At 39.8% G+C, this 27,676-nt stretch overlaps 1 protein-coding gene across 5 annotated transcripts; it reads left to right on the forward strand.

Annotated features, from left to right (window-relative positions):
- Positions 1-277: 277 nt before the first annotated feature.
- ppp2r5cb (protein phosphatase 2, regulatory subunit B', gamma b) lies at positions 278-27,676 on the forward strand. 5 transcript variants are annotated; one of them, XM_071478879.1, is made up of 16 exons: positions 278-427; positions 969-1,028; positions 4,111-4,276; positions 16,294-16,493; positions 20,347-20,457; positions 20,574-20,666; positions 20,779-20,909; positions 21,022-21,081; positions 21,221-21,329; positions 21,453-21,506; positions 22,116-22,286; positions 22,404-22,531; positions 22,657-22,758; positions 23,016-23,088; positions 23,625-23,741; positions 24,618-27,676. In XM_071478879.1, the coding sequence occupies exons 1-16, from the start codon at positions 401-403 to the stop codon at positions 24,750-24,752; spliced, it is 1,737 nt and encodes a 578-aa protein (XP_071334980.1). In that variant the 5' UTR covers positions 278-400; the 3' UTR covers positions 24,753-27,676. The 5 variants fall into 5 exon arrangements, with proteins under 5 accessions (XP_071334980.1, XP_071334981.1, XP_071334983.1 ...); XM_071478880.1 differs by having other exon boundaries at positions 4,114-4,276; XM_071478882.1 differs by lacking the exon at positions 969-1,028 and having other exon boundaries at positions 335-427; positions 4,114-4,276.

Here is a 27,676-nt window from a genome sequence, read left to right on the forward strand (position 1 = left end):
ACTTGCAGCCTCATCTATTTTGTAAACGGGTGTGTGTTGTAGGATCATTTTCATTATTGGTTAGCCAGCCAGTGGTTTTCTGGATTAATCAATAAATCATTGGGTCTCTATAAAACTGTTGAAAAAGTTCAGTTGAAATAGTTGAAAATTGAAATTTGCAAAACCCAAGCTGACATATTTGGTACAAGGTAATTCATCACTTAATCATGGCCAGCAGGGGGCTCCCACCGACTTGCAAAGCTCAGCTTGTCACCCTGAGACGTTGGCGTCAGCTGACAGACAGCAGCCAATCACAGAGCGAGGACGCACTGAACCGCCTTGCGGTGTGGTGCCCTGAGAGTTGTCAAGGTTTTGGTTGTGGAGTATCCGAGAGGGGAGCAAGGGCGGCTACGGTTGTAAAATGCCGAATAAAACGAAAAAAGACAAGGTGAGTTTGAATATTGCTGTAAGATTATGGCGGCAGTGAATAACGTACGCATGCGGTGCATTTCCGTGTAATTATTGATAAACCGGTCTCACAACAAGACATCGAGCTATTAGCGCAGCGTCCCATCCCATTACCGTTAGCCAACCAGCAATCATCACAGCTAGCCGCTATCCTGCCAACATGTTAGCACTTGGTACGTTGTGCTGCATTATTTAAATACCGCGCCGTTATCCAGGAGTGAAATTGTGTACTTTGAATGCTTTGAATACTTTGAATTTCGGTGTAAATGTTAGAACTTTTTGTCTTCAAAGGCTGAAATCCGGGGTCGTGTAAATGGTATTGACGGTGAAGTAACGTTAGCTAGCTAGCAGGAGACTTACCAGTGTGTTCAAACAGGAGTGTGAGACTGGGTGGGCAGGCGTGCTATATTTAGCCGGGATTTGTGCCCGGCGGCATTCACTGATAGACTGCTTATTGATGTTGTCAACCCACTTATCCGCAAATGCCAGGTTGGCTTAAGCACTTCAACTTTTTCTTTCAGGAGTCTCCTAAGTCTGGCAAAGTGGGAAAGAGTGGAGGACAAGAGAATTCAGAGCATGAGGTAGGCTAAACCAGGCCACCTTATAGACATTTTCTGGGGAGGGATAATAGGTTAGTCCTGTGTCTGACACAAGTTCAATGCCACCGATATTGCATTGTCACTGTTTTAAAATGGAGTGCATTATCGGTGAGATAATGGATCAACACGCCCAATCCCTGCATATTCACTGCAGTCCCATGCTGTGATTCTGGTGAAGGTCTAGACAAGATGATGCCCACTGAGCCATAATTTTTTCAACCCATGATGAATCTTGGTTGTATGGCAGAAATATTGTATCCTATTATTTTTCTAATATATAATATAATTGTTATGGTTTCAGTGTTATTTATCTCATATAAAACACAGTTTGTAATAGTATTGTGGCTGAAATAACAGGAACACCTGCACAAAACTGTGTAATCTGCCACTACAGTCCCCTCTTATAAAGCTTGTTTTGATGGTGTAATTACCATTGAAACAGTCAGGGTAATATTGATAACACTGATCATTTTTAGGCAGTAGTTTGTGCCCCAGTAACTGTCTTAACACCCGTCTGTATTTTTCCTCTCAAACAACAAGTACTCAGTGAACCCTTGCTGTTGCCTACTACTGTAAGACAGGTGGGGGGGTGTTACACCTGTCATTTAGTTAAAGAGGCACGCACATGGAGGACAGAAAACCTGTGGAGTGAAAGGACAAAACCTTCTCTTGCATTTGTTTCATGATTCTTTGATTGTATTTAAGAAAGTAACAGCTGTAATCTAGTGCAATGAGAGGAATCATAGGTGTAGATACTCGGTTGGTTGAGGAACCAGCACCAAATCAGAATTTCATATCGATAAAATATGCTGTCAATCTTTGGTTGGTCTGTTTTCTAGCCTCTCCTGGTGAGTATAGCATTCAGTGATAGGACTGGGTTGCACCTGCATCGTGATTGTCCCTGTCCTAACTCATACTGCAGTTTGTTCATAATACTAAATTACTTAGAGATGATCCCATCTAGGGAGCCAGCAAATCAGTTCAGAGGCTTTTCCTCTATTTGAATTGTATTTATAAATAACAGGCTTTCATTCAAAACATTTCATTTGCATTAGTATACTTTACAAATCATTTCCAATACTGCTGTGGTGTAAGATTTCATTTTTTTTTCAAAATTTTGATGATATTGAATATAATTGAAGCTAGTATTGTAGAATGCATGCCTTTGTGCATAGTACCTTCCATATTACTTTACTACCACCTTAATCCATGATGCAATCTGTAGTTCCAAAGACACCGAAGGAGAACATTCTTCAACATCATGGCAACTTGTGGATTTGTGATTTATAAGGCCCGGATTTGTCATAAGACTGCTGTTCAGAAACCACTTGTATCAAAAGCTAATGCTCCAATATGTGTTACCTGTCAAGAAGTACAATAAAACAATTAAAGAATGGTAATATGGCGCGACATGCCATATTACCTGACATTACTGACATTTTTACTTACATCTGGAGTGGGTAACATCTGGAAAGGCCAAAGGGTACCTTCAGCCCACATTAGAAACTGTTAAACACTGTGTTGATCTTGTAATAGCACAAGCATCTGGTGTGAATCATTACGTCAGATTATTGCACTGCATGGCCATATACTGTATTTGTAAAGGAATATGAGGGCATTCAGTGGGACCAGGTGAACATTGTTTTCCTGTGATATTCCTCTATTCCAAGCTTAAAGGCACCTGTCAACAAATGCAGCTAACATCATAATTAAGTCACACTTGCCCTCAGCTATGACCACATCTAAACAAACACTGAACCATTTTGGAAAGGTTTAAATTTCTGGAGGCTCTTTCTCTTTCATTAACAATCCGAAATCTTGCACTCATTCAGCCGACCTCTGTTTGGAAAGCAAAAGGTGGCGCCCCTCTTTACTAGACATTTAATATTGATATTATAAGGGCTACTCACCACCTGTTTGTATTGTATTGACTGCTGTTATACATAGCCCACTTCACTGAAAATAAAATGTCAGTTATCTGGTCCCTGTTTTGGAACCCATATATACTTTTTATTCAAATGTCACTTTAATGTATTCCCTGTATATTTTATACTTTCTGCCTTAATGCTAATTAGTGATGAAGAATTCAGATATATGTTCCTCCCCTGTTTTTCTTTCTGAAGCTGTGGTTTCAGCCTCCTGCCTGCCTCTTGCTGGGTAATAATCCTGCATCTTATTGTGTGTCAGCAGTCATGTAGCAGATGTACGAATGGAGCAACCGTGTGTCAAATTGAAATCGCTGGGCTCCAAGCTGTTGTGGTTACCACCTACCGCCCTTCCTTTTGTCTCATACTTCTGGTAACCAGAAGTGTATGAAACTGAGAGGAGTCTATATACTGTAATAGATAGGAAGTTCCTCATTTTGCTTTCTTGGTATCAAACAGTTGTAAGGGAAATACATTCAAAGCATTAAATTAGAAATTCATAAATGACAGATATTTGTTTCTTTGGATCAATCAACTCGAAGTCATTCATTTTTATCTTCGTATTACATTAGTTTGTAATCTCGTTCATAATAGAGGTCAGCTCAGCTTTATTTCCCACTTTACTTGACAGCTTGCTAGTTGCAGAGCCTAAGCTGCTGTTTTGTAGTGCACTAGACTGAGGCCAAGTTTAGCTGGGTCTTAAATGAATTTGATAAATCCCCTGTGACTCAGACTGGCACAGCTCCACAGCTGCATCTGGTGAAACAAGCTCTGTGCCATCAGGTGTGTACTGATGAATGGATCCCAGCAGGCAGGTAGGACCAGCTGTGAGAAACTTGCCACATTCAGTTAATCCTACATCAGGATTTTATCCTGTACTGTTATATGCAGTATCATAGTGCACTGTGTAAAGTGAGGTTTATGACCTTAGTTACATAACGCAAGGCACTGTCTTTTTGAGCAAATGGTGACACATTGTATATAATTAAAAGTACCTGTCTACCATATCGTAGGCAAATAGCTTGACTAGTGGATACGTGCCAAAAGTTTTATCAGATTCATTCACGTTCTGTGCACCACTGTTCAGCTTGTGCTTGCTCTCACTTCACTGTCACTAATGTGGCTTTTTCTCATTTCAGCAGAGCTCAAACAGGAAGGCTAGCAATAGTGTTCCTCCCACCACTCAGCTGCTAAAGGGGAAACAGCCAGGTTCCCAGACACCTGTCAAAAAGGACAAGAGGCAGAGCTCCTCTCGCTTCAGCTTGAGCAACAACAGAGAGCTGCAGAAACTGCCGGCTTTCAAAGGTATTTACCTGTGCAACAAGTCAACTCTGTCACCTAATCACCTAATGATTTTGGAGGTGTTGCATATACAGATACAATGCTGCTGTTTCTGGGCTGCACTTGGTTGAGGAGTTGATTTAATAGGTTTTGAAGCCTGTATTGAAGAAGTTGTACATTGAACAGAATTTTCCTTCAGGCAACAGAGTTGCCTGTTTGAGTTTAATATGTAAGAAATCCCTGTAATCTTGACAAAGATAAGTGCAAGCGTCACAGACAAATGCTTATTTACAAGCACACACAGTCAGTCATTTACTCAATCTTTCCACATTGAAATGTCTATGAACATCTCCTGCTGCATCGCCCTCAGTTTAATACCAAGCTGAGCATGACATTACGCAATGCAAGGAAACAAACAGAGGACGTACATGGCATGGACTTTGCGCTGGATTTAACCCAAGTGTCTATATTTAGTGGTAATCCAGAGATAAAGCTTTAATTCCATGGTCCTTGTGTTTCAGGATGTTGCCAGTGACCAGATAAGCAATGTCTGACAGCTATACCACTATTCCTTCTCTCTTCTACCCTTTGTAGAAGAAAAATCTGTAGATCTTTGCAGATGTATATTGATGTTTAATGTCTAAGCTCAGTGCTAGCACAGCACCAGATGGAAAAGCATAGAGTGGCCACTGGTGTCAGGCCTCTGGGTAATATTGTCTATGCATGTTTCTGGGTATGCATGCATGAATACACACAACAATGCTGCCCACTTCCTTTTCCCAGCTAACTACCTGACTTGGTGGTGCACTGAAAACAGACAGTTATGATTGCATTATGGGATATTAAATACATGTCCAAATAAACATTTTTTAAAACAAGAAATTTGCAGATGGTAGGGGCAACAAGTCTGACAGCAAGAGAGTCAAATGCTCTGTGGAATGCAGTAAAAAGATGCTCATCAGTGCAAAATGCATAGTCATAATGTGAATGCATGGTGAAAAGATATGAAGAAGAAATCTCATTGAAAAAAAATCTTTCAGTAGCAACTGAAATATCCCCTAATGACTATGCTAAGCAACGTTCCTAAAAGTTTGGACACTGGAGGTATTGCTTGCTAGCTTAAGATGGGATAGGCAGAAATAAAACCTTATCCTTAAAGACAGGTTGTTAGAAAGAAATCAAGATACACCAACTCCCCATTTAAAGCAATAAGGAGCTTGTGTTGTGAGCTACAAACTCATGATATCACCTGAATGAAGTAACTTTTTTCATGACAGACTTTGCCACTAAAACAGGGGCATTCATTTTTTGTTTAGTTATTTTTTTCTTTGAAAATATGTCTTGGTTTTCTTTGCAACTCTTAAGTCTGAATACCCTACTTTCAGTGAGCATCTCATGAGCAAATGCTGCATTCCTCTTTAGTTATTTCTCAAAGTGGAGCGACTATCTGTGACCTAAGGCAACAAGCAGCTGTTGTGTTATTGTGTACCATTTGTTCACCATTTAGTCTTTTCTGTATGATTGGAATTAATGGACACAAAACTGGAGTTCACTCTGCAATAAACTATAGCTGTATCTTTATCTTGGTTAGCCATTACCCTTGTGCTGGGTCAAGCATAACTTAATTTCTGATAAAGGCTGCTCACTTCCCACACCCCAATGAGAGCTTTGATAACATTCTGCAAAACATTATCCCACAGTGGCCCGGTAGATGTTATCACTCAGTCCTGTCCAAACAGGCTCCTCGCTTGGCCTGTTTTCATTCCAGGCATGTTCACCACCTCCTGATGGAAACACATGTCCGTGAGCCTGTCCTGCAGAGCCACAAGGCTGAGGCGAGACTATAAACCCTGACCAGAAGCAGGCTTTTCCCATGAATTCACCCCAAAACCAAGACTACTTGTTGTTACACCACAGTGCATTTTAACTGCCCCAGCTTTTGCATTTTGTAGCACAACAGTTAAATTGCTTTCTGCTGAAAACCTTGTATGGCGAGCAGCTGCTTCTGTCTACACATTTTATAAAGCTTTACCAAAGTACACAAACCAAAAATTGTGTGTTTTGGATCAGTGTTTGCTAGAGATTTTCTAAATGCAGAAAGTAAGGAGGAGATAAATGCTCTACAGGTACCTGTTTATTTCCTTGTGGTCTCATTTCCAGTGTAAACACACTTGCCAAAAAGCGGAGGACAACAGTTGCTACCTCTGTATGTGTTCTCTTTTAAAGCAGGAGCTGTCCTGCATGAAGTTTCTGCCTCATGGGGTTTGTCGCCATCTGCTGGTTAGAGTAAAGCTGAAACACACATTTTTATTGTCAAGACAGAAATATAATCTGCACCTCATATTGTAGCTGTCAAAAACAAACAAAGCCAAGTGGGAGATGAAATCCATTTTTAAAAATTAATTCCTTTATTAGTGAACATTAGTTGAATGCTTTTTGTACAAAATTAATCTTATGAGGGCACAGTATGGATTTATTAAGTGTATAATAATATTATTGCAGTTTACTCAGTATAATTTGAAAGGCACGGCATATACAGGAAGATGAGACTGTGGCTTTTAATGGGCGGATAGTTGGCAGGAATATAACACATTTCCCACATTCCCCCGAAATAAGTAACTGTGTTCAGCTGTCAACTGATTCCAGACATGTTCTCCACCAAAGAAAGAGAAGAATAGAAATGTAGCTGTGATTGTCATTTGAAGGGATACTAAAGCTTTCAGGAAACACTCTCTGTGTTGCATCAGTTACTACAGAGGTTACATCACTTACTATAGAAACAGAGTGTCTGTCATATTGTTTGTTTAAGACAGTGAGTGTACTACAGTGTTTGCTGAACATGTGTAAGACTAATAGTAGTAGGCGCCACATAAGTAGAATCAGACCTGTTGGACAATTTTGTTTAATGTTATCTCATCCTCTTAAAGTCTTTTTTATGTTTTTTTATCAGCCAGGTTAAAACTTAGAAAAGTTCTTAGTACCTTGCAGGGTATCAAAGTTTGACATGGCACTGAAACTCATGCAGGTATTTTTAATGGGGCTGGCAAAGCAGGATGCAGAGGCCAAGGCCGGTTTCAGGGAAGGATTTCCTCTATCACTCCCGTAGGTGGTGGAGGAAAAGACTCACATCTCAGGAGAATGACTTCCCTGGTCACAACATCTAACATAAAAATACAAAAACCAAAAAAATGTAACTCACTATCTGTGATCAGTCTGTCAGTTTGAAATATATGAGATCAATAGCATCACATACAGTCTGACATCCCACTATATGGATGACATTAAATTCTACAGTGTTGGCATGATATCATTCTCGTAATGGTTTTTGTATAGAATGGTTTTTGTTAACAATAGATACACTCAAAGTATACTTCTGCAAAGATCCACCAACACACAGACACACACAGAACAACTCTCCCACTATCAGCTACAAGCAACACAAGTAAATTGTCAGCTTTTGGATGAAATTATGGTAAACTGTTCCTCAGTTATGTAACAGTTTCAGCAGCGTTATTAATGGTGATTTATATTGAGTGTATTCTGCTTACAGTCATGCATTCACAGGTGTTTCCACTTAGCATGTACAGCATTTGTGACTGAGTCCCAGAGAAATACTCCCAATATAACTGCAGCCAAGAATCTGCTGTCTTTCATGTTTTCAGTCTTCATGTGAAAATAATATAGATACAGCATTATATTAAACATGACATCTCTCATTAATGGATCACTTTCTTTAAGTCTTGGAGTAAGCAGATGAATTGAATTGATCTAGGGTACAGACGGTTAGCTTTCTCTCATTGGAAGCTGCTTAAGGGGAAAATTAGGGTTCAGCTACTGTAAAAAGAGCTTGTGTCCTCAGCTGCTTTCATTGGTCTATTTCTCTAAATAGATTTTAGCCTGAAGCACATAATACTGAGGTCCATGACACTGAAAATCAGCAGACCTGTAAATGAACCACTCGGCTATGTATTTTAGGCTGGCCTCCTGCTAATACTGATGAATATAGAGAAAGCCCAGCTATAACACTTCCCATCCCATCCTGTACAGACTCATGATGTCTCACAAGTTCACTCTTTCCACTGCCAGAAGTAGCACGGACATAGCAAAAAGCACAAGCCTGATGAATGCATGTGCCAAAGAAGCATTTGAAGAGTATTTGTAACAAGTGGGCGTATTTACAGTTGTCTTGGCCAGAACAGCAGATCTTTAGATGGGAGGCTGCCCTATGGCTAGAGAACAGAATGGCAAGAAAGAGCCTTTTATACACTCAGATTAGACCCTGCTGCTGAAATACCCCATTATTGTATGTATTAGGACTGGCCAGACTGAATGTTGGAGTTCTGTTTCACTTCTTCATTGTGTTTGATGGCTAAATCATTACAGTGGGGATGCACTCACTCCCATTTGATCAGTGTATCCTAGTTTAAGACATTCAAGGTTTCAAACTGTCTGACAAACATAAATGGCTGGTTTACATCTTGGCAGTGTTGCAAAAGCAAACATTAGTCAAATCACAAACCTGGGAGAGTTAAATACAAATGTGATATCCCCACTTCAACCAACACAATACCTCCTGCACTTATAAAGCAGAAGTACAAACCCAAATGTAGGAGCTGTGACAAACTATTATGTGTTAAAACAGTTGTGCTTTCTGAAATATCAGCAAAAATGCATTTTGCAAACACATTACATAAAGTGATTCTTTGACCTAAAAAAACCCACGCTATTTTGAATGTGGAACTGTTTACAGCTACATCTGCTAGACAGAGGAAGCATTGCTAGCAATAAATAACGATTTAATGGCTTACATTTTTGGCACATAAAAAGACGGATACGAATTGGACTTTTATATGCAACAATATGAAGACTAAATGTGCATGTTATTAAATTGTTTACATGTCACCTTTATATAATCTTGCCCTAACACTGCCAATCACTGAAACATTCAAAATCATAAGTAGTCTAAAATAATGCTCAAACTCATTTTAAATGTGTAAACGTGTTAAGATGTGTACATTTTCTTCTTAAACTGTGAGATAATGTACTTCACAAAAGGGAAGCATACACCAAGGTTAGTATGCTATAAGCTACAGGCTATGTGTTCACATAGAAAATGTGTGTGGATTATCTTTGTCAGTTATAAAATGCTAATCCTCACGGGGTAAGCAGAGCCGGATTGCACAGGAAATGACTTTGTCCGACTCCTTAGTATTTTCTCACTTACTGTTTTCACAGCGTTCTTCAAAAAAAATGTGATACAGTAGTACAACAAGCATTAGCAGATTACACATTTTAGACTAAAAATGCAAATAATATCCACTACATTGTATTTGCTGGGTTCTGCATGGTACGTAGTTGGAGATACAAAAGCCATTAGTTGAATCATTGTACCTGCACCTTGTGTGTGTGTGTGTGTGTGTGTGTGTGTGTGTGTGTGTGTGTGTGAGTGTGCGTGCATGTGAGCGTGCATGTGTGCGTGTGCCCATGATCCTTGCAGCATGATGACACATAAAGTACACAACGGGTTTGGTGATATTATATGTCGTGTATATGGTGCAAGTGCAGTGGTTGGCTGCACACTGTGGCTCAGCCTTACAGCCTGGTAGGATGCAATACAGAGTGTAATGTCTGACTGGGTGAAGAATTATCCTATTGTCAATTAATTACGACTTCTTTATTGATATGCCTTTGCTGTATTTGAATGGCTGGTTTCATTGCGTTCACTGCAGATTTGCCCTTTTCATGTACAGCTTTACAGTGCACTGTTTTGTCCCCAGTGCTGCTGAGGTAGACAGAGTGCTGCTCACTGCATATGCACATCCTGTGTTGCTCACATTGAGACTTCCTGCCTTCCTGTTTCTCTGTCACATACACCTGGGCTCAGGCTGTGCTCCTGGAGAGCCATCTGTCATGCAAAAACAGACACACATGCACACACAGAGACAGCACACACATACAGACGGGAACAGAAGAAAAAAGGGCTTTTATAACAAGCAGTGTTCGGCGGTCTCTGGTCTCGTCTTGAATAAACCTCAGCTACAGTGGCTGTCTAGATTTCCTGTTACCTCTTGGAGCTGTTTTATAATAAGCAAAAATATGCCCTAACTTGTTCTCTGGCTTGCATAATTGATACTTGTGGTTACATGTGTGTTATTTTAAGTGTATTGAACTTTTTTTTGCATCTGATCTAAGTGTTGTAATTTGTTAAATCAGTTGTGGTATTGGGATTTGTTGTTTGATGTTAGGCTTTAAATGAGAAGTGTCACTTTATCCCTCTTCTGATTGTTATAAACAGCCTACATGTTGGATGGGAATGTGTATTTCTTGGCTAACAGGCTAAATTGAACGTGGATCTGTAGTTTGTGCTTTAAAACTCTTGACAGATGTAGCTGCTTTTGCTCCAATCACAGTCACAGTCCCACCCCTTCCCCCTCAGCCCACCAGCCAATCCCTTCCCTCATGTTTATTTATTCTGACAGCCAGCCCATGTGATTGCAGCCAGCCAACCGGGCGGCTGCAGTGGGGGATGACATCACTAACTAGCTGGTTCCCTCCAGCAGCAGGGGAGCTTCATTTTCTGCTCTGAGTGTTCGTGCTAAAATGGAGGCTGGCTCCTCGCCTTAGCCTGGGCTGCCCTCTTCTCCCCTGTCTCCTGCGTCAGCTCACTGATGTTGGCATGTACTAGAGCTGCCAGTGGGATGGTTCTGGATGCACCGAGCTCCAATGGGCCTTTCCAGCCTGTGGCCCTAATGCATTTTAGAGGTGAGAAGAAGAAATTTACCTCCTCTGCTGCTCTGTGTTTGTGGGTTTCAAGGGGCGATAGGCAAGAATGTTGTTGTCATTTAACAACTGCAGCTGCTAATTTGGATTTTGTAGAAGGAAAATATCTGTGCTAGAGGACTTTTGTGAAAGTTACTGCAAGAGAGTGAGAGCATTTATCCTTTTAGCATTGGTGGCATGAGTATTTTTGGAAGAGGAAGCAGGGGATTGTGTCTGTATGTCAACGAGGAAGGGTTTTGCCAAGACATTGCATAGCTTAGCTTCAGTCAGAAAGGGAGGGGGAGAGAGTGAGAAGGAGTGCTAGTTTTGAGTCTCCCATCCCCCATCAAGACTGCTGATGTCATAGGAAGTGAGGTCAAAAAACTTGTCAATTTGTATGGGTCTGCATTGTATTGTATTGTGTTGTATATAGGCTTGTGATGTCAGTTGACACATGTGTAACTTGAAATGCTCTGCTTGTTGTCGCTGAGTCAACAGGAGGCTTCTGAGTTACTGTCTAACCGGACAAGCTGGGACCCACACCAAGTGTACTGGCTTAGAGTGTGGAAAACAGGAACTGACTCCAAATGATTAGGAGTTTGCTTGTGTATTATTTTCTTTACAATCAACCTTTTCTCCAGAAGCTGATGTACAGTGTTCATGTAACATGCAGCTTATTGCAGCACACACATGCTTCTTCTGCTGAGTGATGGTGTTAAAACAGCTTCATGATGTTTAAAAGCAAAGGGATACTTGTAGCCAAATAATAGCAGATAGCCACCTGTCCCAGTTCGCATTGGTTGTTCTATGTCTGCATCTGCACAGAGTTTGTACAAAGTTTTCACCAGTGCTGCCGATTGGGTCATTATATATTCAGCAGTAGACATTGTTTGAGATTTGTACAGGAGCAATTTCCATGACTGGTTTCCTGTGTGCAAGCTGGAGCCTTTAGATGAGTAAAGGTTATTTGCCCATCCATGCAGAGAGGTCTGCGTGTGAAGTCTGCAGTTGCACAGCATGTCCCTTAATATTTTAGGCTGGTTCAGAAACCCTAGTGCTGTTGTGTAACAGGAGCTGCTAGACCTCTTGGCACTGAGGGGCTGATGAGATGAAGTGCTCACAGATGGACCCATGTTTCAGATATAGGTCCAGATACAGGTGTACTGAGCCTTAAAGTTTCCTTACTGATTTAGGGACATCAGAGTAAAACAGATGAATATTTCTGCATTGTTCTATTAATTTGCATACATATGAAGAGCTTTGTTTTCACTTTGACATCTAAGCGTTAGTGTCTAAAAGGACTAAATACTTTTATTATATGCACAGTGTGAGCTCAGGAAGGAGTAGGGGTGATATTACAGTGCTGAACACAGAAAGTGGTTGCATGGTTTTCCCAGAAAAGTTATATGGCTCAGTGATAACTGCTTCACAGTATAAAACTAGAGCGTGTTGGAAAGGAAGACAGAATACAAACTCTCTACTGTGCAGAAACATAAAACAGATCTACATCAGGGGTTTCCATGAATGTTAGTCAAAGTTTAAGGGTGAAATAAATTGCAAGCTGTGTGACCTTTTTATGGTGTCAATTAGATCCTGTTTGTGGCCAGTAGTTGGATAGAGGGAATGAAGTATGATGTTACTGCAGAGCTACTTACAGACTTGTCACTATTCTACACAGTGTCTACATATAGACTCAAAAGTGTTCTGTAATCAGTTTTCCTGACTTCTTGTTTCAAGGTACCGTTCTGCAGAAAGAAGCCCTAAAGGCTGATACAGTCACAGAGCAAGTTGTACTGTATGACGCCTCGTCCGCCACTGCTTGTTAGAGTGCGCTGTTTCAGAGTAATTATAACACAGAAGGTTCCTAAATAGGCAAAACATATCACATTTACAGGTAGCACACAGGTAGCTGTATCGCATGTTGTGTGTTGAGCATCTGTGCCACTGTGACTCACAAAGGTGGAGGTGTAGGGAAACTCCGTTCGATGATGCTGCCAGTCCAGGTTTGTGTGGGAGTTTGCACAATCTACAGTTCTAGATCCCTCACTTACTTCACCACTGCCAAGTTATTACATTTTTTCAGTGGTATCAACTCCGATGTTGGTAACAATGCCCAGGTACATGCTGCAGAGGAGGAAGAGGGCTGCGCAGAAAATGCTGCAAATGAATATACAGATCACTGTAGTTATTGTTGTGATCACTGTTTCTTCAGTGTAAACACTAGATAAGTTTGAATGTCACCAGGATGTTTTAAATACATCTCTTGTAATTGTTTTTTTAAAAGACAGTTTAATGTTCTGTGAGCTAGAGACAGATTATACAAATGATGGTTACACAATGTTGCTTAAACATGTAAGTTTAGAAGAGTGTGCATACACATGTGAGTCATGAGTGTGTGTGTGTACATTTATGCAGAGTTTTATGTATGCATCTATTGTCTATTGGTTTCCTGTTATGAGAAAGTACATATAGAAAATTGGAAGTTGTGTTGTAGGTTTATAGAGACATTATAGAGGGTTTTGTTACCTACAGTGTTTGTTTGTGGTAAACATGTGTGAACATCCTGGTGCTGGTTGCAGTTACATGAGGTTGTGCGGTTCACGTTTTTAACTAACATAACCTCCTTCTTTGTTTGCACAAAATGTCGTAGTATTTGCTACAGAAAAGAAGAATTACGCAAATACACCACTGGGTTTTGCCCAAGTGTGCTGCAAGATGTTTTCTTCAACCTGACAATAGTAGTCTGTCTGATTTTGGCTATTTCCTTTTTTTGTCAACCTGATTTTGTTTGTCTGAATAATAAGAACAATTTTCTAGTCCCCTTTTTGTGTAATTTTGTGGCTTGTCTTTAGGATGTGCTTTGCAAGAACATCTTGGACAGTCCTTTGTCAATTTGTTGTCACCATGATAAAGCTGTGTTATAGGTTCCACCTGTTGCATACCTAATGACATTTCCAGTTTCTTTCTGCTTAATTTTTGTGAACATAATGCAACATTATGGTTTCTGAACACAAGAGCTGAAGTGATAAGTCAATTGATCGACTAGTCAGCAACTGTTTTGATAACTTAATAATTGTTTTAATAATTGTTTGAGTAAAGATAGCAAACAATCCCTGGTTCCAGCTTCACTGATGGTGCTTTGGATATTTGAATATTTTTCGGTTTTGGACTATTAGTTGGTAAAAATAAGAAATTTGAAGATGTCATCATAATTGCCACTTTTCACTATTTTCTGACATTTTATAGATGAACATTTAATTCATTACAAGGGAAGTAGTCTGTAGATTCGATAATGACACTGATTTGATATCAACAATAATGACTCCCAACACCTCTGCATTTCTTCCCTTTATTAACGGTTGAGTAGTAGTGAGTATTGACTAATCGTGTTGAAATACATTCTCTTTAGTAGTAGTTAGAATTGTCCATATTTTACACGGTCAGTTTGGCAGACACCTCCTGGTCGCAGCTGATGGGCTCAGCAAATCAGCAGCATATAACAGCAGCAGGCTGCATGTGTCTCTGAACAGCAACAGTCACCCCCTGGTCCAAAGTCTGATCTCGGTCCATGGTTGTCATGGTGATGTACAGTACACATACAGATTGTTAATGAGGAGAAACGACTGACTGATGAAGCGCAGGCTGTGACAAACAAATTAATGCTGCCCCATAGGTAGGTTTTATAAGGTGATTTTGTTTTAAGCATCTAATCCTGACGTTGGGTGAAAATGAATGAACACTGTTGCATTTCACTTGGTTTCAGGGACTTTTTGTAGCTTGGGAATCTGACCAACTGAGGCAAATTGATTTTCAGGAGAAGCTGTTTCTCTGTTGCCTGCGTGATTTCCTACAGGCTGTTACTGACATCTTGTCAATTTAAAAGCAAAACTATTCTTCTCTTAGTGAAAACAGTGTCTCATTGCAGTATCTACATCATGGTAGAGTATATAGTATGACTACTTAGTGCAGTACATAGACTGGTTATATTAATGGTATCCAATCTCACCATCCCAAAAAGCCATAAGTCAGTTACACCTGATCCAGAACTCTGCTACCTGAGTACTGACAGTGTAGTTCTTAGGTTCTTTTACCTGTTTATAAAGCGATACATGGACTTACAACTCATGTGTCTGAAAAATTTTTGATGTGTGAGTTGGGAAAGCCCTTCAGGTCCTTTGGGAGCAGACTTGTAACGGTTTGAAAGTGCAGAAAAAAAATATTTGGTGATTCTATATTTAGCTTGTGTGCTGCGCTGGCGCTGCCTCCATATTGGTATTTGAGGGATGATGAAAATCTCAATATATATTTTAACATAAAATCAAAACATGCACTCTGGCACAGAATGGATGTTGGCTCATTGACAGTGCAGTAGCTACAAAAACATGTAATGATTTTTAAATTGCAGGTTAATGATTTTACACAGACAGGTGTGGCCCTGTGTTCGTTCAGGCATATGCATTATTAATGTAGTGGTGACACTGTCTTTGAAAGGCTAAATAATTGATTTATGAAGTCTTTAAATGAAGTGTCTGCATGTCACCACATGAACTCCAGCTGCACTGAACTGAATAACTCTTGAAGCTTCAGTACAAATTATCAGTGACTCCTTGAGAGGGGATGGGAGGAGAAAGAAAACAAAGATAAACCTTTGAGCAATGATTTTTGGCAATGATTGCGGTAGCAGCAAACCAGACTCTAAAGCATGTAAGTAATTAACACCTCCTGTGCAGCAGAGATTACATAAACTACTTTTGCATTCTCTATAAAAGACAGTGTCATGCATGTAATTTCTGAAATATCAAACTTCTAGCAACTTTTTGGGCCACTTCTCTCTGATCTCTGTTATGTCTAATATTTAGCCTTCCCTGTATCGTTTGGTCTAGTTTTGGATTACTTGACCGTACAGGCATCTGCCTTGTATAGTTTTTCAGAAAATGTTGGAATGACTTGTTGTCCTTAAAGTGTGATCTCAGCAAGAGTCCCCTCATTGCTCTGAGACAAACACACATGTACACATTTATCCATGGTAATGACTGTGGTATAAAGCATGGTAGTTGATCAGAGTGACAGGCAAACTATGGCTTTGATAGTGTGAAGGATAATTTCTCAGATACAGTGTTATTACACGCACAACTGCATCTTACTGCTCTTGTCTTTGCTGTTAAATAGGATTAACATTCTGCTTTGTGAAGACAATTTGTTCCTGTTCTTCTCTGATAAAAGTGAAATCTTCACACACAGACACCTGTTAATTCCCATCTTGCTTCGTTTCTGTCTTGCAGATGTTCCCCCTGCAGAGCAGGAGAAGCTGTTCATCCAGAAGTTGCGGCAATGCTGCGTCCTGTTCGATTTTGTCTCAGACCCACTGAGTGACCTGAAATGGAAGGAGGTGAAACGGGCAGCGCTGAGCGAGATGGTGGAGTACATCACCCACAACAGGAATGTAATCACCGAACCCATCTACCCAGAGGTGGTTCACATGGTCAGTATAAAAGCAGTGTGAATTAGGGACTGAATAATTTTTATTTCCTTCACAATGCCGGCATTTCTCTCCTCTGTGATGATACAGTATGGACTTTGTGAATAGGTTGCTGTGGCAGGTTGGTGAGTAGAAGCTCACTACCGCTAGCTACTGCTTTTTTTTCTTTAAAGATATTTTTGGGGGATTTTGTGTATTTTGTTTATTTGACAGGACAGTAGAGAGTGACAGGAAAGGGACAGAGAGGGGGGAATGACATGCAGGAAAGAGTCGGGCTGGTTAGGAGTCAAACCAGCGACTCGCCTGCTAAGAGCATCATGTGGTATGCTCCCTAACCATTTGGCTATTGGGTTGCCCTGCTACTGTTTTTAAAAGATGATAAAGAAGTATTGTGATACTTCTGTGTATTAATGACTATATAACAAATCATGGTCTTTTTCTCCAGTCCATAGTATGTGCTGGGGCTTGCATAGAGTACGGTTTTGATTGATTTTTTTTGTATCATTGTATCTCAAATGGTATTCAGCAATATCATACGAACATAAAATACTTTATAGCACTTTTTACTTCCTGTTGTTGATTACAAACATTTACCTCATCACTTTTATCCACAAATAAGGGCCGCTTCTAATGTACCTATATCTATATCTATATATATATCTATATCTATATCTATCTATATCTATATCTATCTATCTATATATCTATATATATCTATATAGATATATAGATTAATTAATTAATTAATTCATCATTACTAAGATAATATATATATATATATCTATATATATCTATCTATATATATATCTATATATATATATCTATCTATCTATCTATCTATCTATCTATCTATATATCTATATATCTATATCTATCTATCTATCTATCTATCTATCTATCTATCTATCTATCTATATATAGATAGATAGATAGATAGATAGATATAGATAGATATAGATAGATATAGATAGATATATATATATATATATATATATATATATATATATATATATATATATAGATAGATATATATATATATTATCTTAGTAATGATGAATTAATTAATTAATTAATCTATATATCTATATAGATATATATATATAGATATAATAGGCTTACCCTACCTAGTGAGCAAGTGAGTCTGCTAGTGTAAGCTTATTTTATACCATAAGCCCATAATATTAAACTCCATAAAACGTACCATGTCTTGCTGTTGTCTGTCAGGCTCAGATAGGTACAGTAGGTCAATCAGGTTTAAAAATGTTCACTTGCATCAGTTACATGGTCATGAGAGTTGCAATAGTTGAGGTGAGAGGGATTTTCTCTTTTGTAAGGCATGCTTGTGAATAAAGCTCCTCTGTGTTTTAGTGGATACATGTAACCTTGAAGAGCCATCTGACTCAGTGGGTTGCAGTTATTGCTTTAATATTCAATTAACCTCTTAGTAATGATGAATTAATTAATTAATGAATGATGAATTTATGAAGAAGCTTCATTTTTCTTTTTCATCTGAGTTTTATTCCTGGACAGTGGTTTCCACTGCCAGCTGTACTTACTGGTTTCAGACCCCTTTAGTCTTTATTCTCTGGCTCCTCACTAAGTCATAGGAAACTCACATGAGCATCACTGACCTCAATTTGAACCCAGAAATCTGTGTAACATAAACCTGACTCAACGGTTACCCTTTAAATCATTGGTAAACCATTAAGTGACCCATTTATTTTGCTTCCCTGAAGTGGTCACTCAGTGGTGTTTGTTCAAAGATCCTTCACCCATTTGAGGTCAGTAAATCTAAATTGTCTGTAGTTCCTACCTCTATAATTCTGAGCCTGTTCACTCAGTGGGGCTGTAGTCAGTGTGGCTGTCACTGAGCTCCTACTGTATATTTATTAGAAATGTGTCCCTCTGAGGTTGTGGCCTGGATGTGTTCATGGTGCCAGGTTTGCTTTCCCAAGCCAAATTAACAGGCCTTTGATGTAAATCAAAGCCCTGCCTCAATGCCACATGGTAAACTACAGATGATCAAGGTGCAAATTTCCCTCCATCCTCCTCGTCGTGGCTGTATTTGATCAATGCAGCAGAAAATGCAACAGAGCTGCCAAATCAACATGAAAATATACTCTTATTCCTGGCGGCCCATTTCCCCTGCCCCCTTAAAGACAAGGACTCTTTGAAGTCCACTGTTGGCTTTCATCATCAAAGTACAGAGATTGACACGACAAACTCTTTTATAACCATAAAGAGTGTATTCTTATGTTAAGACTGTATGCATTATTTTCTCCCATAAGCCCTTGTTCTTCCAGAACATGTTTGATGCCTCAGTGTTGAAGCTTTAGAGCAATATTTGGCAGACCTTTGCATGACACGACACTGGTTGCTCCATTAGTCCCATGCTCTGAGGTGAAGTAAGAAATGGTTTCTGCTGAGAATATAAACATAATGATGAGTGAGTGTGTTTTGACCTCTGGTCGACTGCACTCTGAAGGGACTGTCTAAGTGTGCTGTCTGGAAAGTGATAATAGACTCAGAGGGAAAATAGATGGATGCTTCCCAGTTTGGGGAATGATATTGTCAGGCAAAGCGGCTCTTATCTAACTAACTAACACAAGAAGAAATATTCATTGATCCAAGTTTTCCTTTGTTGTTTTTCATAAGAAAATTATTTTTGTCATTATACATATTGTAAGTAGATTTATATTATATTTCTATTTAATTGTGCATGGAGACAGTTTGAGGCAATATATGGAGTGCTTAGTAAGAGATGTCATTTTTTAGTAGGCAGTTCAGTTTTTCCCAAAGGCAAAATAAATGTGGTGATGAACCAGTTTGCATAGGCTACAGAACAGTGAAGCGATGTTTCTTTGCTGTGGTCTATGCAGTAGAATAGCCAGCGTATCTCACACTTTTAGTCCACTCTGGCATGAAAAGGTTGCTTGACAGAGCTGCAAAGAGGGTTTTGGAAGTCAGTTGCACCACAACCTATTGATTATTATTTGCTTGTCAAATACTGTGCGTGATGGATCAGAATTCCCCAATCAGTTTCATTGTTTCAGCTCTCTGATGTGTTTAAGAAGCATTCAGTCATTGGCTGTCCAGAGTGGCAGGTAGAATAGACAAACCAACAGTATGAGGTAATGTTTACCAGGGTTTGATGATAGCAACTGTTATTTGCTAAATATAAGGCTAAATGCAGTATAAAAAGTAATTGTAGGTCAAAAAGAGTTGTGTTTATTAAAACACACTAATGATGCACAGTCACCTGTTGAGCATCCTGAGTAAACGGTGAAGAAAGACCAATGTCCACTCCTTCCTGAGTGTACATTCAGTTTCTGTAGAGATCCTGTCTTTCTTCAGTTCACAGCCTGATCTGTCCACCAGCACTTATAGAGAGCAACAGTTGCCAGACTTAACTTTGAGATGCTTTTCCTCACTGTTGTCATTCATTTATAATTTTACCAAGCAACAACAGGAACATAATTGTATTTCAAATTATTTAATTAGTCTCTTTTAATTTATTTTGATTTTTTTTTTAAACTTTAAACAGTAAAATGAACTGCACATTCACTGTTAGTTTATAACAGACTAATGCTGGACTAAAGGACCATCTGCATGCTAAATCACCGTAGGCGCAGTCACATGACTATATTTTTCCACACTGAGCCGTTGGATGTCATGGTTCTGAAGAGAATTCTTGTTGTCCTTCCTGTATCTATTGTATTGTGAAATGAACAGATTGACTCTGACATCTGTGTCAGTAGTTGAAATGTGGTATCATGAATCCTTTGTGTTAGTTAAGTATTTTCAAATGTTCAAGTGGTGTAATAAGCTAACCTACCTTTCTTTGTCTGTTCCCCAGTTTGCTGTGAATATGTTTCGAACATTGCCGCCATCATCCAACCCCACAGGTGCCGAGTTTGACCCAGAGGAAGATGAGCCTACGCTAGAGGCTGCATGGCCACATCTACAGGTATACACACACACACACACACACACACACATACAGACACACTACAGACAACATCTTTCTCATTCACTGGGAACTGATGAGGAGAAATCCATTCACCTGTTGCTTTTCTTCCACAGCTCGTCTATGAATTCTTCTTACGGTTCTTAGAGTCACCTGACTTTCAACCAAACATAGCCAAAAAGTATATTGACCAGAAGTTTGTAATGCAGGTGAGCACAAAATGATGCAAGTTTGTGTGTGTGATTGCATGTTTCTTGTCTTTGTATTTGGTGATCAGTTGTATTACCTGTTAGTGGATGAATAACCTTTTCCTGTGCACAGCTCTTAGAACTGTTTGATAGTGAAGACCCAAGAGAAAGAGATTTTTTAAAGACCACTTTGCATCGCATCTATGGCAAGTTCCTGGGCCTGCGAGCATACATTAGGAAACAGATTAATAACATATTTTATAGGTGAGTGAGTATTTGAGTTGGACATACGTGTTAGTGTCATTTGTGCTGTTGTTAAGAATTATGGAGTGTTTTCCACTGATGAATCCACATGTTTCTGTTTACTGTTTTTCAGGTTCATTTATGAGACTGAACATCATAATGGAATAGCAGAATTGCTGGAAATATTAGGCAGGTAAGAAGTAGTTTTACTTTCATTGCAGTTATGGTCATAATGATGTATATAGGTATCTTAAAGTTTCCAGAGTCAGTTGGTGAGAAGCTCATAAGAACTACTACAGCTATTTCCCTAATGACCACCTTTCTCCATACAGCATAATCAATGGATTTGCATTACCACTGAAAGAAGAGCACAAGATATTCCTGCTTAAAGTGCTGCTGCCTCTACACAAAGTCAAGTCACTTAGTGTATATCACCCACAGGTAACTGTTTTGTCAATGTTGCATTATGCTTTGCTCTGCCATAACCAAGACATAATAACAATAGTGTTCATAATACTGTAGTTTGGTTAGCAGTGGAGAAATGATGTTGTCTTTCTCCCTTAGCTGGCCTACTGTGTGGTACAGTTCTTAGAAAAGGATAGCACCCTCACAGAACCGGTAAGATTTGATTTATTAATGTTGCTATGTTGTTAGTATTGTTGATTGAATTATCCTTCAATATCCTTTCTGTTCAAAATAAAACTCTGGTATGAACCCAAGGGCTCCCTCGACAAAGTTGTGATTCATTCATTAATTTCACTTGTGTGCTGAGTTGTAATGTGATTTGTCAGCTACTTGTGGACAGTATATTTGGCTGGCCATGAAAAATATTATGTCTTTAACAGCAAAGGAAAAGCATTTGAATTATTTGATAAAAAATAAAAGGGGGTAAACTGAGAGAAAATAAGATGTAAGCCATTTCCTCGCTGAGCCTGTGTGATTTCAAAACAATAGAGAGAAAAACAAACTTTGAGTCCGCCAAAATCAGATAAAGTCCCCTATCCTGGGAGACAAGCACAATGATATATAAACAAAGTATCTGCATGGCTGTTTGTGCTTTATCTCTCTAAATATGTTTCCTACTGTGTCTGTATTGTGGAAACGCTAACCCTGTCGTCCTTCACAGCAGATTATAAGTTGGACAAATCAGCTGTCTAAACATTCTTCATTAATAAACCTGTTGTCCTGTGTGTATGTGCGCGTGCCTGTGTGTGCGTGTGCCTGCAGACGGTGATGGCTTTGCTAAAGTACTGGCCAAAGACCCACAGTCCAAAAGAGGTGATGTTCCTCAATGAACTGGAGGAGATCCTGGACGTCATTGAACCCTCAGAGTTTGTCAAAGTCATGGAACCCCTCTTCAGACAGCTCGCCAAGTGTGTGTCCAGCCCACACTTTCAGGTCTGACATTTATTTCAGCACACAGATGTGTTTTTTAGTATCAGGGTACATTTTCCTTTTTCTACGAAATGTTGTCTGTGTACACATGTAACCTGTTATGGACTAATGTGTCATTAGGTGGCAGAGCGAGCTCTGTACTACTGGAACAATGAGTACATCATGAGCCTGATCAGTGACAACGCCGCCAAGATCCTGCCAATCATGTTCCCAGCCCTCTACCGCAACTCCAAGACTCACTGGAACAAGTGAGTCACTACAGCGGCTTCGCCCTCTGTCTGTCTCTGTCTCTGTTTGTCTATCTGATGATGGCTTGTGATGATAGTTAAGTGCGTAAATCAAGTGACCCTTGCTAATCTTCCTTTGTCTGCAGGACCATACACGGGTTGATCTACAATGCTCTGAAACTCTTCATGGAGATGAACCAGAAGCTGTTTGATGACTGCACCCAACAGTTCAGGGCAGAGAAAAGCAAGTAAGTCACACGTGAGACATAAAGTCTGAATTTCCTGTGCAGCTGCGGCTCTCTTGGTCTTATAACAGTTACATGCTGCATTGAAAGCATCATAAAACACTATTGAGATGGAAAAAATGACTAAGCAAATAAGTAAACTGAACCACAAACTCCTGAAAGGCTTTGAACTTAACAGATTTGTGATCTCAGTGTATGAGTAAATTCTTCCTTTTGAAGTAATTTTTTGATGATTTTGTCTGTTTTGTTTGGTGTCTCAGAGAGAAAGCTAAATGGAAAGAGAGAGAAGAAGCGTGGCTGAAGATTGAGAATCTAGCAAAGTCAAACCCACAGGTGAGCAAAGAGATACAGCTTTTTTTTTTTTTTTTTTTTTTTTTTCAAAAAACTAAAACCTGATTGGCTCAGCCTCCCCCAGCCACAAATACACAAATGGTCACTCGGCACATGTTAATGTCAAGTGTTAACACAGCCTAATGTATTTCAAGATTGCCTCAGCTAGACACTTTAATCTTGTACGACAACTTTATGTGTCTGTGATTACAGTGAACACCCAGTGTGCCTCGTTTGCACTTGTCCAATCACAGCCTTTGAGTCTGCAGCATACATCAATATAACCAAATTATGCTCATTGAGAGAAAGGAATAGAGACTTCATATGTGTGTATATTAGCATGAGAGGAGAGCTGTTTGACATGTTAGCATGAGAGGAGAGGTCTTCAATTTTCCAAAATGAGTCTGAATATGAAAAATAAAAAATCCTCAAAGTTGATCAAAGACTTAAAGTCAAAAGCTGTAATAACTGAACCTGCACAAAGAGTGATATGGATGGTGTGATGCCCTTTAATATTCCCTTTTCTTCTCTGTGTACAGTTTCTGATGTATGTTGACTCAGTCGGCTCAGGCAGTCCAATGGACATGGAGACAGATGGGCCACTGCTGGACGATGTCAACATGCTAAAGAAAGCTGTTGAGGAGAAAGCAACACAGGTGAGGGATGGTGTGTCAGTGTGTGGTGTAGCAGTGAATATGCAGACATGTCCGCCTGAGGATGGGTGGAGTCCCTGTTCAGAGTGGCTTCCTTATTTAAAAGGGTTTTTCAATTAAATTACATTCAGAAAAATTTGCTCACAGTTGCAATTTGTTTGTTTGAAGAAACACAACTATGCTTTTATCTTTATAGATTTGTGCTTATGCAGAAACACTCCCTGGCCGTTTGCAGTCAGTTCTCAGGAAATAATTTCTCATTTGATAATTACATTACCATAATTGTACTTCAGTTTGCTTTCAAACTCAATGAAGATTTGTTCATTATAAAGATTGGAAACTGCTTCATGTTTTTGAGTGAATGTTGTGTTTGGACAACATAGAGACATCCAGCCATTTAGATGTGGATGGACATTTTGCTGCCAAGCACAGCTCACACACTTGAGGCTATTTCAGGTAACAGAAGGAGGAAATCATCCTTCACTCCATCACTTAAATAATTTAATTTGTCAAGATGTGTATTCAAACCTAACAGATGTGGGTCATGTGATTGACAAAGCATCTTTCCAGCAGTCTTCAGATTTCCAAGTTGAACAGGGGACAAACCAGGAGAATTTTTTTCTTTTTTTTTTTTTTCAACTTTCACATTTCAGAATGAGTTTTGTTGCTCTTGTTGAAAGTGTGAGAGCTTGGTGCGTGAGAAGGCAGACGTGTTTTTGTATGCCTTGGATTTCAGAGGTAGAAAAATGAGAGATAAGTGTCACACTTTTCTGTTTCCCATGGCAGGCAGAAGTTAAGTATCTGTGAAGCAGGCCTGGAGGGTGTATTGTTGTTGAATGTTTCTAATCCCAGTCTGTCCCACTGTCTCCATGTGTCTAGATCCAAAAAGATCAGCGAAGAGAGCGACCATTGATGCGAAGGAAATCGGAACTCCCCAAGGACATCTCCACCGTCACAGCCTTGGAGTTGCACAGGAGGGCCGAGGAAATGTTGACGACGCACGACGGCCACTAAGAGACCACCCCAGATCCACCATAAACCAGCAGCAGCAGCAGAAGCATCCACAGAGGAACCACAGGCCCACAGAGGCCCGCACAACAACAGAACTCTGGTAACTCAGCCCAGCACAACACAGAACTGAAGTCCCAGCTCCACCTGACACAGAAAATGTCTAAAGCCGCACATCTAAGCCCGGTCCAGCTTTCCTGGACCAGCGGTGCTCGGTCCTTACTGACCCCCCTCTCTCCTCACCCCTCACCTGGTTGTTGTCCAGCAGAGACGTCAGTGGTGCTGGATGGTCCTGCATGACCAAGACACACCGTGAACTTCACCCAAGATACTGTAGTGTTGTTTTCTCTTCTCCTCCCTGGTTTTTCTCTTTTCCTGTCCTCTCAACCTGTTGTGTTTTCGGGGTGCTGTGCTGCCCCCTTCTGGTCATTTCTCTCAGGTGTTCTGTTCTGGTTGCGTGTGAGTGTGTGTGTGCGTGTGTGTATGTGTGTGAGCTGTCTTCTCTTCTTGCCTCTTCTTTATAGATGTCAGGTGCTTGTACAAATAATAATATGAGCCCCTCCACAGAGGACTTCTTTTGGTTTAATTTAAAAAAAACAAAAAAAAAAAGCATCAGTTGATGAGAAAATGTCAGTTGTTTCTATATATTTAATATTAGCTATTTTTCTCATAACATTTAATCTAGACAGCTGTTTATATTTTTTCCTACATAGTATATTAGGAGCTCTTCTCAGAGTAAAACACACTTCCTATCTGTATAACTGTTCTGTTTGGAGCTTGCTATTTTTTCTCAGTTCATTTTCCATCAGCTGGGAAGATTCATTGATCATTCTGGTAATCAGGGCAGGGTCACCGGGGACTCGCCAGTGGAGTGCGTCTGGATTAAAAGTGTTCCAACACAGTTCTGTTCTTCAAACAGCGCAGGCCTGACAGGGGTCCAGGTTCCAGGTTTTCCATCCACCAGATGGTTGTCCCTGTGTAGAAGCCCAGTTCAGTGCCAACTTCTCTCACAAATTTAGTTCCTTTCTTAAATAATGATCCTTTTCATTGTGTAGGCAGGTTAACACGGGTTACAGCGCGTGTCTGTGGCTCAAACAGTGATCGGATACATGTGTTATTACATGTTTGGATCCATTTGATTGGTCCTTGGGATGAGTCCAGCTCAAGGCCGGTTTGCTGCACCAGTTACATCAGAGGGGATTGTGGGATTTATTTTTGGTTCCCCGTTGACATCTAGCCATTGTAGGAGTGTGTTAAACATGGACATTAGCATTCAGTACAGGTCAGTGTCATTCATGTGAGGCTCATGAGAGGTCAGAGAGATGTAGTTGCTCGTCTGGGATTTACACAATGTTGCTGTGTGTTGAGTGAAGTCAAACGGGGGCAGATACTGTGCTGATTGTAGTTGCTTTTTCTACTCTTCTCAAGCAAGACCCTTTTGTTTATAAAACACTTGTTAGAGATTAGACTGCATCATAGATGAGGTATGTTTGGTTTGAAGAAGTCAAACATAAGCTTTTCTTTTCACAGTGCCTTTTATAGTCTAAGGGGATATTTGCTCAACTGAGAACCGAGTAGTAGCATTAATGAAAATGTCGGATTATAAAATATTGTGACATTAGTTTCCAAAAAAAAAAAAAAAAAAAAAAATGCGTTCAAGTCTGTACCCAGCACACTCCAGCACATGCCTTGTTGAAGCTACAAAGTCCATTTTGTAGTTAAAAGCTTGAGAGGAGAAGTAGAGTGGTCGCCCCAAACCACTTCAGCAATGAAGCACTTCCTGATAAAACTTGAAAGAAAATAGAAACACAACTGAAAAAGAAAAACAAACTAGTAAAGAATTGAAATCTGTGATGCTGTCTGTCTTGGTGTATGGGGTCACCTCCCCTGGGCGCCTGTTGATAAGAGCTAGCCTCCACAGGAGAGGAAATCACCTCCCATCGTAACTTTTCCATTCTGTTCCCCCTCTGTCCCATTCCACTTTTGATTTGTACCATTGTTTGACCCCTCCTTCGCTCCCTCGCCCCCCTCCCAGTTAAAAGCCGACTACTCCCCTGTAGGGCTCTTTATTTGGACATCATTTTGATCTGCTTCTGGATGCTTGCAAGTTGTTTTAGTTGTGGTTTTATTCTTCCTTTGCCTGCAGAACCTGTCAGTGTTTCAACTGAATGTGCAAATTGTAAATAATACTGCAGTCACATTGTTCTGTTTTCTTCATGTTTGTCTGGAAGAACAACATTCACCAAAAGCTTTTACAAAAACCTCACCCCCCTCTGCCCCGGTTTTACGGTGGATCTGACGAAAGAAAAGTGATTCCATCCCTTCAGTAGTCTGCATCCTCTGATTGCTGGTTGTCTGCGTTGTCATGCAGTGCAGCAGCAGCACATTGTTCTTGTCCCATTGGTGACTGTTGTTCTTCTTGAAATGGCTTTAATATTGGCTTCTTTGGAGCTCTCTTCATTTTACATAAGCTTTGTTTTCTTTTTCTTTAAAAAGAATAATTATTGCAAGTGTCCTTTAGTATACGTCTCATACTAAATGGCTTCATCTAATATTGTACATATAATGTACTTTTATTTTATGTTATAACTATTATTAAATGGTAGATTTCATATTTTGTACAAAATACCCTGTGTACAGAATACAGAGGTTATTAGCAACTGCAGACAGTTGGTATGTGGCACAGACTTCAACACATGTGACGATTTACATTTAGAGACCGTATAGAGTTTGGATAGTTTTTTATCAACTTGTAATCCAACATCTTTTCCATTTTGTTTTCCACCACCAGACATGTGTTGAGATCCTACATACATGAGCTTTTTGTGTGTGCTTTTATCCAAATCTCCAGTGGTGTACATCTATCTATATACAGCAAATAAAGAGAACATGTGAGTTTTATATTTTCATCCTAAAAAAAAAAAACAAAA

Source organism: Trachinotus anak, unplaced genomic scaffold (assembly GCF_046630095.1).
Source record: "Trachinotus anak isolate AG129_WGS33_773 ecotype Australia unplaced genomic scaffold, CSIRO_AGI_Tana_v1 ptg000005l, whole genome shotgun sequence".
Taxonomy (NCBI): domain Eukaryota; kingdom Metazoa; phylum Chordata; class Actinopteri; order Carangiformes; family Carangidae; genus Trachinotus; species Trachinotus anak.